This window comes from Lates calcarifer, linkage group LG16_LG22 (assembly GCF_001640805.2).
Source record: "Lates calcarifer isolate ASB-BC8 linkage group LG16_LG22, TLL_Latcal_v3, whole genome shotgun sequence".
Classification (NCBI taxonomy): Eukaryota; Metazoa; Chordata; class Actinopteri; family Centropomidae; genus Lates; species Lates calcarifer.
In genome coordinates, this window is record NC_066848.1 from 11552051 (window position 1) to 11566865 (window position 14815).

Sequence of the window (14815 nt, forward strand, 5' to 3'; positions counted from 1 at the left end):
ATGCAAAAACACTTGGAACGTTTAAACTGGAACTCAAGTTAGTTGCATTAAGAAAACAAGGGCACATCGTGTCACATATGCATGTCTCATTTATTATCCCCCAGTTTAAGAACCATGTTCTCTGTGCTCATCTAACCAAGTCCTTTGTCTACTTTCGTCAAGTACACAAATCCAGATAAAAGCCAAGAAGACCTAAGCTATGCACTGGACTTTGTGCTTCAGGGAGGTGTTGATGTTGCAATGGCCCGCATGGGGAGGGAAGGGAAAGGTGACCCCATACAGTAATAGTACATGAGTGTATGTTTGTATTATGTTGGAACTTGACAGGTATAGGACCCTATCAATGGTAGTCCTCTCACACCAACGGTCCTCAGCACCACCAGAGCCCTGCTGATTTTCATTCTGGCCCTCAAGTGAGGGTTACACCTGGGAATGCCAGAAAGTAAGACTTAAAAAGCAATCATCTAGGGCCTGAGGACCAGGATTAAGAGTGAGGACTAACACTGAGAACTGTTGCTCTATACCACAACACTCAACTGAGACAAGCTTGTAAAGTAAGTGCTGTTTAAATGCTACCCCCCCTCCCTTGTCTACTATACATTCATTATTTATTTCCTTATTATATTCCAGTACTCAAAGGAAACCATACTCTTAGCAAATTGATTTTGTCATTTCTTTTAACATTGTGTGATTGTGTTACTCTGAGTGATTATTAAGTAACATTTTGAGTGCCAGTTCCCGATCAGTGACGCATTGGCATTACACATCAGGGCAAATTAGAAGACCCTAAGGCAAAAAACATGACATACAAACAGGCTGTGTAAATAAAGTGGAGCTTGTTCACAAGGCAAAGCTTCTCCCGCCACAAAATGTCTTCATTTCCAAACTTGAGTGCAACCTGCTGATCGCGATGTTAAGATGCCCTCTGTGTGCAGTGCAAACGTATGTCCATGCTGAATATAACTGTGTCTAGAACCGTCCAGTTCATGCAAGGAGGGTGTCCTACATCCAGCACCCAATCAATCCTCACCTCAGTAGTCTTCAAGTGGGCCAGATGTTTAAAAAAAAAAATCTACATGTCAGTTATGCTCATCATACCAATTTTGCCTTGCAGGGTGTTCGGCCACTAAACAGATCCTCCCTCTGACTTTACAGTTGTAAATTCCAGTTTCAAATAATAAAGCAAGCAAAGTCACAGCTGCAACCATGAGATATAGGTCCAATTTGAAGCCGTCAGTAAAAATAAAAAGGGGAAAACAGCTTTAGGAAGCAGTGAAGATTGTTTCAGGTAGACAAAACACAACATCATAGAAAGGAAAGGAAGGGAGGCATGTAACTGCAGGATTTAAAAAAAAAGAAGCTGGAAGTCGATTATTGCAGACACAACACAGTTTGTTATAATTTAACCCCTCGAGAGAGATCTGTAAATGTGTTCTGTGTGCAGACAGAAACTGCCCTGAGTGGAAGGCACTGTATACTGAAGCAAGGTCATGATGTTTTCATCACATTATCCAGGTCCATACACAACAATGACCCAACCAGGTCAGAATACATGAGGTCTGCTGTTAACTATGCCGAGACAGGAAGGTGATCTCTCGCTCTCTGTTCCCAAGGTTACAATTCACACACACTACAGGGGGGTTACCAGCCTTCCGTTATGACTTTTAATAGAGAACAAGTCAGCGAGAAGTGTGCTTAGAGTGGTTATATGATCACGGTCAGTAGTATTAGAGACAGCCAGCACTGTGAAGTGAAAGTAGCAGCCAGGTTTTTATACGAAGAAGAACAGACAGATGCAGTTTTTTTTTTAGTGGTAGCTCTCTGTGTTGCAGCAGCAGCAGAAGGGAACCTTAAGCATCTGGTTAGTAAAGCTACAGTACATTTTGTTTGCCCTGTGAACCCCGTACAACGCACAAAAGCTGAGCTAAGTTTGGCTCAGGGTGGTCAAAGAGGACTACTCAAGTGGCACAACATGACAGCATTGGTATAGCACAATAATAAAGAAATCTTAAGTTTTGTTAAGTGCAGCAAAGCGCATACAATTTCAGTGTTATCCAAGAAGAACTAGACATTGACATTCTTGTCAATCAAATTAGATTAACTGTTCTGACAAAATATATATATATATGTATATATAAAGCACCCATTATAGAAGTGGCAGAGTAAATTTTGTTTGAAATCTATTCTTCATAATTTAAATAGGCAACTGCATGATTAACGATGGAAATATGAAAAATAAAATGTAGTCCAAAAGTCCAAAATGAGAGAAATGTGTAGTTACATATATTTCTTTCTTCAAATTAAAAAATAAAGAGTTAACAACCATTTGCCTATTTCATTTTGAAAATTGTTTGAAGGCCGCAGAATATTTTCCCTTTGCTTTTTTGTTTTAAATGGTTTGTTTAAAAGATGCCAAAATAAAGAAAGAATAGTGCAAGAGGTAATGCAAGAGTGGGTGCTCAGAATTGGTGATGCAAATGTGAAACAGAAAGATACAGAAAGCGAGGAGCAGGGTCTGTCTTTTTAAGGAGTCGGCTTGCCAACCAGTTGGCATACATTGTGTTTTAATATCCACGTCCGACACTCAAACCAGACATATCCAAAGTGAAGGACCCGGACTCACCCCGTCCCAAAAAGAAAAAAAAAAAAAGAAAACAGACAACCCCACCTCCCCCCCAGTGAGACACACACCTGTTAAGCCTGCGAAGCCTAACAAGATTTCCCCATAAAATGGAGATCAGACTAAGACAAGAAGAAATACACACAGCGGGACACCACCTGCGCATGCCTTTCACTTTCAGGACTGGCACTTCTTTTGTCTATATTTGTCTATCTTTGATTGCTTGAGATGCCCACCCTTCAAGGTGCGTCACTTATGCGTGTCCCTTACACACCCTATGGCATGTTTCTATGTGGTCTGTGAGCCACGAGCGTCCCCATCAGGACTGAGGGCAGCTGGTCGGCCTTGAGCTAAAACGCTGGCTACGACCGTTGGCAGATGAGTGGTTTCACTCACTAAGTTCTCATATTCGCTACTGTCTTCATCTTCGTCGTCGTCATCATCCTCATCATCTTCATCATCTTCCTGCCCCGCAGCTTGTCTGTCTAACGAGTCAGAGCTCGATCCGTCACCGTTGCCAAGATACGGGGTGCTGGGAGTGGTGACGGGATTGGAGCTGGCGCCAAGGCCTAGGCCCAGCCCAAGGCCCAAGCCCAGGCCCATCCCCAGCGGGCCCGGGGTAGGGTGTCCCGGAGAGCCCACGGCTTGGGGCCGGGGTAGTAGAGCAGCACTGGTGGGTGGGGAAGAAGAGGAGGGCAGAGAGTCATCCTGGGTCGAGAGGTCGGCATAAGACGGAGGGTTAGGCGAGGTACTGGGCCGCTCCGGGGCAGAGGGTGCATGGAAGGTTATCCTGGACAGAAGGGAAGCCTCAGAAGGTTCTGTGTTCTCCTCTGGAGTGGAATGGGAATCCGCATTTTGAGCCTCACGGAGCCCTGCGGGACAGAGAGAAAGATGTAACTCAGCATGCATTTGGAAATTTAATGATGTAATTCCAGTTTATAGAATCCGAAACAGGTACGTACTCCTCTCCTCTTCTGCTGTCTTGCGTTTCCTGAGAGCAATTTGTTGTTTGAGCTTGTTTACATCCTCTTGAATTTTCTCCTTCACACGTTCACTTTGTTCTACCTCACCACACACAGCCTAAAAACAAGACAAAGGAAACAAGGGTGAAAAACACACAAAAGGGGAAAAAAAAAAAAAAAAAAAACTTCCTTTGAGTCATCTGATGAGCGATCAATTTTACTACACCACTCTGGCAAAGGCAACCAGCTAGTAGTCATCTGACTCACCTGCACTTTATCTTGTAGTGCGCTGTAGACTTGGAATATTGTTCGGATATCCTTCATCACACCATCTTTGTCAAAGAATTCAGCCCTGGAGACATATTTACCAACACATACATCTGTTACATCATCAGTACATGATAAATAATATCACACAGTACACACTCTCCAAATTTGTTCATGAAGATCATACACTACAAAAGAACCGGAGCAGTAAAGGTGTAGTGGTTACATTTCAGACGCCTTCTATAACCAAGATAAATCAGATAATCTTGCACTAGCTGTCACACATAAATATCAGCTGAATGAGCTGAGGTGAAAATATAGCAATCTTGTCAGACGCTGGACAGACAGGCCTGGCTAAAACCTCCTACAGCGCAGACGATACTACATCTATGACAAAAACAGTGGGACTAAGTTTAGACGCAAAGACGTAGAAAGAGAAGCAGAAGCATTTGAAGCCTGTCACATACCAGCTTTCCGCTGCAGTCAGTCACCTGCAAATGTACACAGATACTAGTACAGTTTCGAAGCGTAAACTACGACTGTGGCAGGGAATCAACTCCCACTGATGAATTGATCAGCGTTGTGGGGTGGGGGTGGGGGTGAGAGGGAGTTGCACGTGCTATACCCTCAACGTGAAGCTATAGTATATGCTGTGAGATGACAACAGGTGGCTGCTGCAATTCCACGCTTATCAGAGGAGACATGTGGCTGTCTAAACCATCCCTGAGTCAAAAATGGGAGTAGTGCAGTGACATGGATGATTAAAAAAAAAAAAAAGTTGGGAGTAAACCTTACCCATGCTCTTTGATGACCTTGGCGTAGTTGAGTGAGGTGTTGGGCACTGAGGACACTTTGTATTCCTGCTGGCTTGTGTTGCCAAGGTTTGGGATTGAGAGGGTGATCCTCTGGTTGTACCTACTGAGTGGAGATGAGCAGTTAGCATTAATCCTGTAATACCACATAAGACTATTGGCAACACAAATAATGACTTTTTCTGCTTTCACAGACCCCTCTGATTAAGCATTTCTTCATTTAGTGACACAGGTTTTGGTGACTTATGAAGCTGAAATACCAAGAAATCTTTCCCCCAAGTTACCATTTCATAATTTTGTGAATTTGTAAAGCATTGGTAATGTATCATTTACACATTTATTGAATCCAGTAAGAAGTAAATGCACTAACTTAATCTCTTTCAATGTTCTATACATAATTGTATGCAAAAGTAGGGATGCACCAATATGACTTTTTCTCTCCAGATCCCTCGACTCAACTTCCAATATCCATTTCTGTTTGGGTACCAGTGCTTCCTTTTTCCAAATTTAAAATCTCTGCACATCACTGCATGGAGCTGGGACTATTTTTATGTAAGGGAACATGAGGCCAGGGAATGAATGTAACTGATGACAGAAACGCTGAATTTTTCTCTTTTTTTTAATGACGTTAACAGAAAAACTCTATTTAATTGTAGATTGTTTACGTAATGACTTTCATTACTGGCCCAGATAGCAAACAGATTGTAGTATCTGTGTGCAAATAGAACTTAAGATATAGGAAAACATCAGACAGGATGGGAACTCTAGGTAAATAAAAAAATCTGGACAATAGTAGATATTTACTGATCAGACAGTAGTTACATGAGATATCATGTGTGAGTGAGTGAGTGAGTGAGTGTGTGAGTGAGTGAGTGAGTGTGTGAGTGAGAGAGAGAGAGAGAGAGAGAGAGAGAGAGAGAGAGAGAGAGAGAGAGAGAGAGAGAGAAGAGAGAGAGAGAGAGAGAGAGTCTGATCGTTATTACCTGCGGTTAGGTCTGAAGAGCACATATTCCAGTGCGTGCGTGGAGCTGTTGGCTGTGGAGATGAAGCTGAAAAGAAGGAAGACGAGGTCGGGTACACCAAGCAGCTGAGTCAGCTGTTTGTGGATGATCTGTTCCCTGAACGACATCTGCTGTTGTGTGTTCCTCCGGAACCGGTACCAACCAATGACATTCTACATGACCGGAGAAACAAATCTTTTAAAATGCATTTATCCCAATAAAGTATCATAAATCCAACCCAATCTAGAACGAACCAACAACAATTACATTGGCCACAGAAACACAATATACAGTAACTGGGGAAAAAACTGTCCACATGATTATGAAACTTGTATGTTCACTTTATTAATATGCCTCAATAAGGAAAGGTAACATTTGGTAACATTTTGTTGAATAATCACTCATTAGTTTACAAGAAAAAATTTATTAAAATAGATAAATTCATGCCTGATTTCTTAGCATTTATTTTAGCACAGCCTTGGTTTCAAAGTAACAGGAAGGAATCACTAATATTTCACAGGAAATCAGTCACATTGTATGTTGAAATGACAATTAAAAAAAAAAAAAAAATCACTCACTTTCCGCCTATCTTTAAGAATGCTGCTGAGATTTTCTTCACTGACTTTGCCTGCGTAGTCATAAAAGCTGATGAGAGGAGAAAAAAAAAAAACAAGTAAGTTCAAACTGATTCATCATGTTCCTACTCCTCCTCTGCCTTAATCTACCTCTGTGTTGCCCAGACTTGTCAGATGGGGCCATCTACTGTCCAAATTAATTCAGCCTGTGCTAAAATGGATAGAAGGTAACTGAGAACTATCCATTTAAAATATCAGTAAATGTCAGTGACCAAAAACAAAGCTACCACAAGGCACTTTTTATTATATAGTAAATAAATGTAGAGAGATCTAAATCTCTCTTATAAAGTGCCAGTTCAGTCTAGCATACCTTGCTAATACATGTGTTACAACAACATTTTGTGTCAGGATTTCCTAAATTAAACAATTTAATTTTGTTGGCTGAGCATTTTTGTCTCCCTAAAGCAGTGTCTGTTCTACATTAGTACACATGATGAAATTCAGGCACATTACACTGTGTACTGATGAAGACTGATGATAAAAGAAGCTGGCTGAGAATAAAAAGCTCATATCTTACCTAAACAACTGTGCACAAGGATCATGGTTATGGATTTCTGTAGGGAATAAATAGTGACAAATGTTTCAGTTTAATAGCACTATCAATGTAAATATTTAAAGGAATAATCCAAATGTAAGTCAACGTCAAAAAAAAAAAACAAAATTCAGAACAAAGGACTGCAACTTCCTGACATATCTTTATTATATTCATGAAAACATCTGTAATTTGAATTTTAAAAATCACTGTTTTGACCCATAAGGCCACACAAACTGTGAACTCACAAAGCTGAAATGCTTCTGTTACTGATTATGTTACATTGGCTTTCAGCTTTAGTCATCTTAATTTACAAGACAAAACCACACACACCAAGCAGACTCTTAACCCAACCACTTTGAAAAGGGGTGCATTAACATAAATCTGCACACTTCTTGGACAGAGTAAACAGAGTAAAGCATGCCTCTCCTCATAAGACTGAAGAGGCAGAGGAGAAATTTAGGAAGCAGTAAAACCAAGCAACCCACACCACTGAAAAAACTAATAATCTTTTGTTAACATTTTTGATTCATTGCCCTATTTTGGCAGGTTAAAATCTAATAACAATTCCTGTGGTTCTCCTATAATTATGTTGTCTGATCATCTATTTCAAACTGAAATGTAAACATGAATAAATCTGAGTAATTGTGCTTTGCCCCCCCCTTTCAAAAGTCCCTTTTGACCACAGTCTGGTCGACTGATACTGAAAGGTGAGCTTAAATGTTAATGACAAACTTCTCCTTAGGTTAAAGTTGGGCAGTGCTATGTGGGGAATAACCTGATGTGTTCAGGAGGTGTCCCCTGATAAGAATGATAAAAGCTGTAATAGATGCAACTGAATTTACAGAGGGAGGGAGGGAGATGTCAGTCTGTGCACACCTACGCAGTCTTGGGAAGAGCAAGTGAAAACACCTGTGTGGGTGGACCATGAGTGTACAGGGGCCTTAACAGAACTTGTATTACATGTTGTTCTAATAAGCCATGCCTGGTGCAATGGTGCAAGAGGACAAAACAGTATCAGGCTTTTTTTCACAGCATACATTTTGACTTGTCATGACAGGAAATGATATTAATGACAGATGATATTAATGACATTAACAGTGGTTCTGCTGTATTCCAATGTCAGGTGAATGAATTCAGCCATCATTAATTTTGTTGTTTACACCTGCACTTTTCTTGCTTTAACATGTCAAAATGTCTTCAGTGGAAAAAGGCCAATGAAGCTATGATCTTGTAAACTGCTTAAGGCTCCTGTCGCAGACATTAATCAGCTGCTCCTTCTTGCCTAAGATGCCACAGAGTTTATGTTTTGTCTGTTTCAGGGCTTACCTACTACCTGGAGCAATTCTGCACTGCTGATCTGTGTGTCACTGATGCTAACAGTCTCCTCTTGCCTTACTTCTCCTAATAGGAAGCCCTCCTGTGCAAACACATTTTAAAAGAGCTGTGGTTAGGACACAAATGCTGAAAAGAAATCAACAATCAGTTTACAAATCAGTTGCTTGTTTCAAGCAAAAACACAAAACATACTGGAGTTGCAACTTCTCAAATGTGAATGTTAACTTTTCTCTGTTTTAAATTACTATAAACTGAATATCTTTGGCTCAAATAAAATGTGCATTTTCAAGATGTCAGCTGCTTTTACCATTTTTGGAGGTAGACTTAACAACTTATTGATTAATAAACTGGCTGACCAAAAAAATATATTTGCACCTCTACAGTAATATAATACAAGATAATAATAATACAAGATATGATACAGAGCAGTCAGACAAATAGTAATACTTTAGATATAGCTATGTTCATACAAAGCAGTAATATAAATATCAGAATCCCTGAATCATAACAAAGACATTCCTTCATGTAACATAAAATAACAAACGAGCTTTTTGTTCTGGGAGCAAAATGAAGTCGTTTACTTCACTGACATGTGACAGCAGCTGGTAAACACAGCGCTGTCAAGCTCCTCCGGCTAATGCCTGGAATGCAGACAAACTTGTAAGTAGAAACTATCCACCTGCTCAGGTCGAGTTTAAAGTCCTGGCAGGAAGAAAACAGATGTAAACAGCGCTGACGCTAGCTTAGTTTGCTCCAACACTTAGGTGCAAGGTTTCTTTCCCTTTATCAGAAAGTACATCTCCTCTGCTGTGCTTTTACGACGAGCAAGCCAAAGTCAAAACAGAGAAAATATTTTTATACACGTCAGTCACTTTGTTAGACCTTACGGACTTAAATACAACTCGTATTAGCTAGGTGGCTAAGAAGCTAATCTAGCAATGCGGAAACGGGAAAAACAATAAGGGTTCATGTTTCCTTGTTTAAAAATTTACTGCGTTAGCGTCTTATTTTTGGTGAGACACTAACAGCTAACAGATATCAGGTCGAAGCGTCTATAGATATTAGCAGCACCCATACACGGAAGTCACTTGACTTGGTAGCTTAGCTAACATGCTAAGTGGCTAACTACTGAGTATTTCCTGGTGCTCAAAGTTTCCCAGCAGCATCCCCACATTGTTATGGCAGGTATTTATAAACATGGTCCTTTGTGGCTAGTGTTATAACGTGATGTTTAACGCTTGTGCAGCTACAACACATGCGACCGTTTCAAAATGACAAGTCCTGTCTTCATGTTGCTGCAGCTACACAGTCATTTCCTCCTGTAAATAGACGGCACCAATGCTAGCTAGCCAGCAACAGGATGATGACACTGGAAAACAACACAAACTAATGCCGCTGGTGAACGATCAGACACATCGCCGAGCTACGCGCACTTTAGCAACTATTGCATAATAGTCTGCCAACATAATTACGAATACTTACATGATCTGAGTTGCTGTTGGCGCTGTGATAACACACAGAACTAAAAGTATAACCTGAAATGGATGCCGCCATGATGGAAACATCCCTATCAATCCCGATGCCCCCCGCGGTTGCAAGCACGCTCCTCAAAGGCAAGGTGTTCTGGGAAGTGTAGGCGAAGACTTAAGCAGCATGGAGGACGCCACAGACAGCACACATGGCTGTGGAAATCCCTCAGATCCGGAGGGAGACAGATGCTCAGACAGCGATTTTGGACCTTCAGTACTCGGAACTAAAGACTAGTGAGTGTTGTAATCCTCTGCTAACGTTAACTTGTGATGTTGGGTGATTCTCGTCAGGCTCCACCGAGCTACAAGAGACAACAACAAAGCTACATATACAACTTAAACTCTTTCAAAATACACTGTAGCCTTTGTATTTTATCCAGCTGCTGCAATTTATACACAATGTTATATAGAAAAATAGAGTAGGGCTGCGACGATTAGGTGATTAATCGATACGTCGATTGACAGCTAATTGACTGAATATTAAGTAAATGGAATGTCTTTGAGTATTGGGCTCTTGGTTAGACAAAACAAGACATATAATAACGTTGGCTTTGGCTCTAAAATATAATGCAGATTTTCACTCTTCTCGTTTACTGTTGCTCTAACTATGAAGTCAGCATTGGATGTTGGGTGATGTGCGCTGTCCTCCTGAACAAGAGAGCGCAGCAGGTCTAATGGGTGCTTGCAAGAAGAACACAGATTTATAAGACATAAGCAGCTGCCTCTTCATGCATGTGTTTCTTTTTTGCATTACTCAATGTCATGATTCTGATACAGCAATGCTTCATATTACTAATTGTCAGTGTCCTTTTCTGCAGTTGGGAAGATGCATACCAAAAAGAACTTGAGACATTCAAAGACATCGGGGATGTTGGTGAGATATGGTAATCACACACAGCTCTTTACACACTGACATGCTCATTGCCAACATTACCACTGGTTATTATGAGCACGATTGCTTGTTAAGTCAAAATTCAGTGACTTGTAAAGTTAGATTTGGTTAATGCAGTATTTCTAGTTTCTGACAATATCCTGTCTTGTTACTAAAGTCTGTGTGTTTTTGTCTTCTTGTAAGGTTTGGTGAGGAAAGCATGAGCCGCGTGCTGCGATGGATGGACAAAGCTAAGATCTCAGAAAATGCTGCCATTCTGGACATTGGCACGGGAAATGGAGCCTTTTTAGTTGAATTGGTGTGAATAGAGTAAAAGTAGATTTTGACACTGAGTGATTATTCATTTATTTCAGTGGGTTCTTCATTTCAATGTTTGAAGATTCAGTTCACCACAATAACAACAAATCACAAAAATAGAGCCACAACTGTGGATTATCCAGGGTAATGGGGAAATTGTATGTTTTTGATTTAGGTGAACTGAGCCTTTAATAGACAGTAACAGCAAGATCTACTGTGATGACATTCACATTTCTAGAACAGCTGATCAAACTTTCTCCTTTATTTGCTGTGTTTTTTGTGCCAAGGCTAAACACGGATACAGGAATCTGACGGGTATAGATTATTCTGCAGCGTCTATAGAATTGGTCAGAAACGTTCTGCAGGCGGAGGACTTAACAGAAGTCACTGTGAAGGTGGGTACAGTCATGTTTGTCATTGAAACTATACATTTATCAGCCATAGGGGCTTCAAGTTCAGATGATCACCATCGTGTTAAGAAGTGACTGACAGCTGGAAATGAAAATGTACCAGACATACTTTCCAACTGGGATTTGAAGATTCATGGGTTTTGTAGCAAACATCATAAGGATGTCACGATGCAGTTGAAACGTGTGCACACTGATGATGATGGCAGTTACACCTTCAGTTGATCACTGTTATGCAAAATGAGTATTTGTTAGGACTAGGTGAACAACCCCAATCAACATTTTAATGAAATTCACTCTCCTTAAGTGCTGCAACATAATATTTTGATGTATCTGGTAGATTTAATGCAATACACAAATCACCCATTGATACAAAATGAATCCAATTTATGCCTAAATGCCATGCGATACAATATAGCTTTCAGCACACTGTGAGCCACCCTTGGCCTTGGAAGGTTAGAGGAAACTCTCCTGTGTTTACCATGTGGGAGAGTTGGATAGTAAGAAGCCCCTGAAAGTGATGGAGATCTGCCCACCATTCAGATTTACCGGCCCCGAAACCACACATGAATTGGCTTTAACACATCTACTAACATATACATGCAAGAAAAACAGGTCATAAATGTTGGCTGGTCTATAAGGGATGTGACGAGTGAGTTTTCCTCTCCTGTGTGCATAATACAGTTGCATGTTATATGCATAACACACCTATGACGGTGAATGTTTTGCTTGGGCAGAAAGCCCATTGAAGTCAATATTGACCATTAGGTGGACGGGGGGGGGGACACAGTGGTTATATGAGTATGTGTGTGTGAGAGAGGGAGAGAAATGGTATGTTGGCATCTTGTTGATTTTTTTTTTGGTCAATACTGCAGAATGCCAAAATAATTTGTGTGAATGTGCTTGTGTGCATATATAGCCACACGGTAAAAAAAAAAGCTTCCTTGTCAGGCGTTATCCCAAAAGTCACTCTTAGTCTCACATCTATGCCAAGCCCCCTCTCCATCGCCATTAGTCACTGTTTACCCCTGCGCTGACACTTCCCCTTCATGCATTCCTTCAGCATGTTCCCAGTTCTTCCATTTTTTAGGCTCACACTCAAATTGAACTCAGGTCAGTTGCAACAATATATGCAACATTTCTGTCTCTGGTGAATCGCCGTTGATCCCGCCTCGTAAATCTCAGATTTTGTGGCCCATGGTTTGTGAGCGTGTGGCTCTCGAGCTCACCCCAGAGATCTGGTGTTCTGCCCTCTGTCTAGATAAAGGCCTCCTTTCACTGGTGGTATGGTAGGTCAGCAACCTTCTCAGAATTAACCGCTGTCATGTCAGCAGCTGGAATTTAGTTTTAAAGTGAACCAGTGAGGTATAACGCATTTCATCTTGGGTGATGCTGAAAGATTTCTGCTCCAGGTGACTGTATAGTTTACCCTACAGCTAAAAAGTCAGACTAAACATTAGGCGCCATCTCTTATGTTTGCTGTAGGGCTGATCACCAAACAAACTTTTTTTTAACTTCTTGCTTTTTCTTTATTTTAGGAGATGGATTTCTTAAACTGTCAAGGGGAGCTAAAGGACTTTGATGTCTGCATCGACAAAGGAACGTATGATGCCATAAGTTTAAACCCCCACGACACAGAGAAAGGGAAAAAACTCTACGTCCAGGCTTTAAAAGATGCTCTTAAGGACAAGGGCTTCTTTGCTATCACTTCCTGTAACTGGACAAAAGAGCAGCTGCTAGACAGATTCAGAGAAGGTGAAAGCAAACACAGTTATGTCAAATCATTAATTTCTTATTCAGATTTGATATATGACATGTTTTTTAATATTCTTAAATGCATGTTTGCAATGTTATAAATAGGTTCAAACACTGCGGAAAAATGTTGTTCCTTTAGGCGTGCATCGGTGTGATTTATAGTGATGTTTCTCCGGCGTGCAACATCTTTATACACCTGGGTGTTTTGTTGTCTGACCGTCAGTCAAAACACAGACACAGTTCTGAGAAACCACGACAGTTACCTGGCAGGTTGTTAAGACGCAGGCAACAACAGCCTTGTAAAGTCAGAATTTCGGCAGGCTTCCATTAGCTGTCACTTGTCTCAGTGCAGTCACTCCAGAGAGCCTGCAGGGGGCCAAAGGGCCGTGAGATCTCATCTGTCACACTGACAGCCTGTCTTTACAAGGCCCCAGGAAGCAGCACAGATGGCGGATGGATAGCTCTTAACTCACACTTCTTCTCCCTAACGCTCTGTAGCCATAGTCTGCAAGAAAAGATTATAGGAATCTGTGTTTAAGAAGACAGCATGTTGATGTTCTGGTAGTTTGCAAAATGCACATATCTTAACCTGCACTTTTTTCCCCCCTCTGTGTTGCCTGACAGGATTTGAGTTTGTACAGGCGTTGCCAACACCCAGTTTCCAATTTGGAGGCAAGACGGGCAACAATGTCACAGCACTCATCTTCAAGCGAGTACATTGATCCATATGTCCTCAGAGGATATTTGTCTTTTTTTGTCCCATCAATTCTGTATTTTTTTCTGTTTATCACAGAAGATCATTTTATCTTTGTACCCTTGTTAAGGCATTTTTATACAAGATTTGATTATGTCAGATTCTTTTTTTTTTTTAACTCTAATGATGAAGTAGACATACAGTACAATGCAAACTAGTGGGACTTCAGTTTTTGTCTTGGTTCTGTGATGTTGATTTTGATGTCTGTCAAACATATTTATGTGAACATCCTGTAATGTTTATGACACATTTAGGCTGACGATTAACACGATTTATTGTTTTCAATTTCAGTTTTAAGGTTGTTTGTATTAAAATGTTGCTGCATGTTTTCTCATGTAGTATACCTGAATATAGTATTTTCTGTCAAGTGACTTTTGCTCTCAAAGCTGATGTAATGCATACACAGGGATATCTGTTAACTCCTGTCTTCTCTGTGGATTTCAAAACAAAGACATTATCTGAAGTGTTTCAAAATTGCACAATGATCTGGTTGAAAAAAGCTGAATAACACAAACTGCTGATACTGAGATAGCCCACAATTTGATTTTGTATCATAAGAAATGCTTTCACATGAAACCTTTTACCTCTAATTAACGTGAGTTCTCTCTGGCCCTTGATCTAACATTGGTTCCCATGCCTTATGGCGTCAAGAGACTTTTTCATATTTGAACTCTTTACCCTTGTTCCCTTGTTTAACTGTAACATTGCTTTCCTGAGGATATTTGTGGTAATAGGTCAGCCAGACAATGATTCTGGCTTTGTTTGTTTGATTTGATTAATTATCACAGACCTAGGGGCCAAAAGCAGGGGGGCTTGAAAAGAAAAGAAAGATATACGCAAATTTTCTGCTGAACGTGTTTCCCTGTTTCATAAATCATCATATAACCCCTTGAATGACTTTGCAAGGAGCCCGTTGGGTGTCCTGACCCCCAGATTGGACAACCACTGTTCTGTCTTACCAGGTAGTTAATTGCATCCATCTTTCATGTCATGTGAAAAATAGTGCCCACCTAA

General features: G+C 40.6%; 2 protein-coding genes across 4 annotated transcripts; one reads left to right on the forward strand and one right to left on the reverse strand.

Moving 5' to 3' along the window:
• Positions 1-71: 71 nt before the first annotated feature.
• On the reverse strand, positions 72-9763 carry abraxas2 (abraxas 2, BRISC complex subunit). Of its 2 annotated transcripts, none has more exons than XM_018696861.2 (9): positions 9650-9763; positions 8159-8249; positions 6815-6851; positions 6241-6307; positions 5645-5835; positions 4645-4764; positions 3850-3934; positions 3583-3700; positions 72-3492 (listed from the first exon to the last, which is right to left on the reverse strand). In XM_018696861.2, exons 1-9 carry the CDS (start codon positions 9719-9721, stop codon positions 2909-2911), a joined length of 1365 nt encoding a protein of 454 aa, XP_018552377.1. In that variant the 5' UTR covers positions 9722-9763; the 3' UTR covers positions 72-2908. The 2 variants fall into 2 exon arrangements, with proteins under 2 accessions (XP_018552377.1, XP_018552378.1); XM_018696862.2 differs by having other exon boundaries at positions 4645-4767.
• On the forward strand, positions 9742-14157 carry eef1akmt2 (EEF1A lysine methyltransferase 2). 2 transcript variants are annotated; one of them, XM_051076908.1, is made up of 6 exons: positions 9742-9930; positions 10515-10580; positions 10772-10886; positions 11173-11280; positions 12831-13062; positions 13672-14157. In XM_051076908.1, the coding sequence occupies exons 1-6, from the start codon at positions 9821-9823 to the stop codon at positions 13767-13769; spliced, it is 729 nt and encodes a 242-aa protein (XP_050932865.1). In that variant the 5' UTR covers positions 9742-9820; the 3' UTR covers positions 13770-14157. The 2 variants fall into 2 exon arrangements, with proteins under 2 accessions (XP_050932865.1, XP_018552379.1); XM_018696863.2 differs by having other exon boundaries at positions 9756-9930; positions 12831-13047.
• Positions 14158-14815: the final 658 nt, after the last annotated feature.

What these genes read in the sequence shown, in the direction of transcription:
- abraxas2 (XM_018696862.2), bottom strand. Translation starts at nt 9,721, where the DNA reads ATGGCGGCATCCATTTCAGGTTATACTTTTAGTTCTGTGTGTTATCAC. An exon ending in AGAATTGCTCCAGGTAGTAG is followed by an intron (nt 6,852 to 8,158) that starts GTAAGCCCTGAA and finishes TATTCCCTACAG; the next exon opens with AAATCCATAACCATGATCCT. An exon ending in TTCTTAAAGATAGGCGGAAA is followed by an intron (nt 5,836 to 6,240) that starts GTGAGTGATTTT and finishes CCGGTCATGTAG; the next exon opens with AATGTCATTGGTTGGTACCG.
- eef1akmt2 (XM_051076908.1), top strand. Translation starts at nt 9,821, where the DNA reads ATGGAGGACGCCACAGACAGCACACATGGCTGTGGAAATCCCTCAGAT. An exon ending in GTACTCGGAACTAAAGACTA is followed by an intron (nt 9,931 to 10,514) that starts GTGAGTGTTGTA and finishes CCTTTTCTGCAG; the next exon opens with TTGGGAAGATGCATACCAAA. An exon ending in GAGCCTTTTTAGTTGAATTG is followed by an intron (nt 10,887 to 11,172) that starts GTGTGAATAGAG and finishes TTTTGTGCCAAG; the next exon opens with GCTAAACACGGATACAGGAA.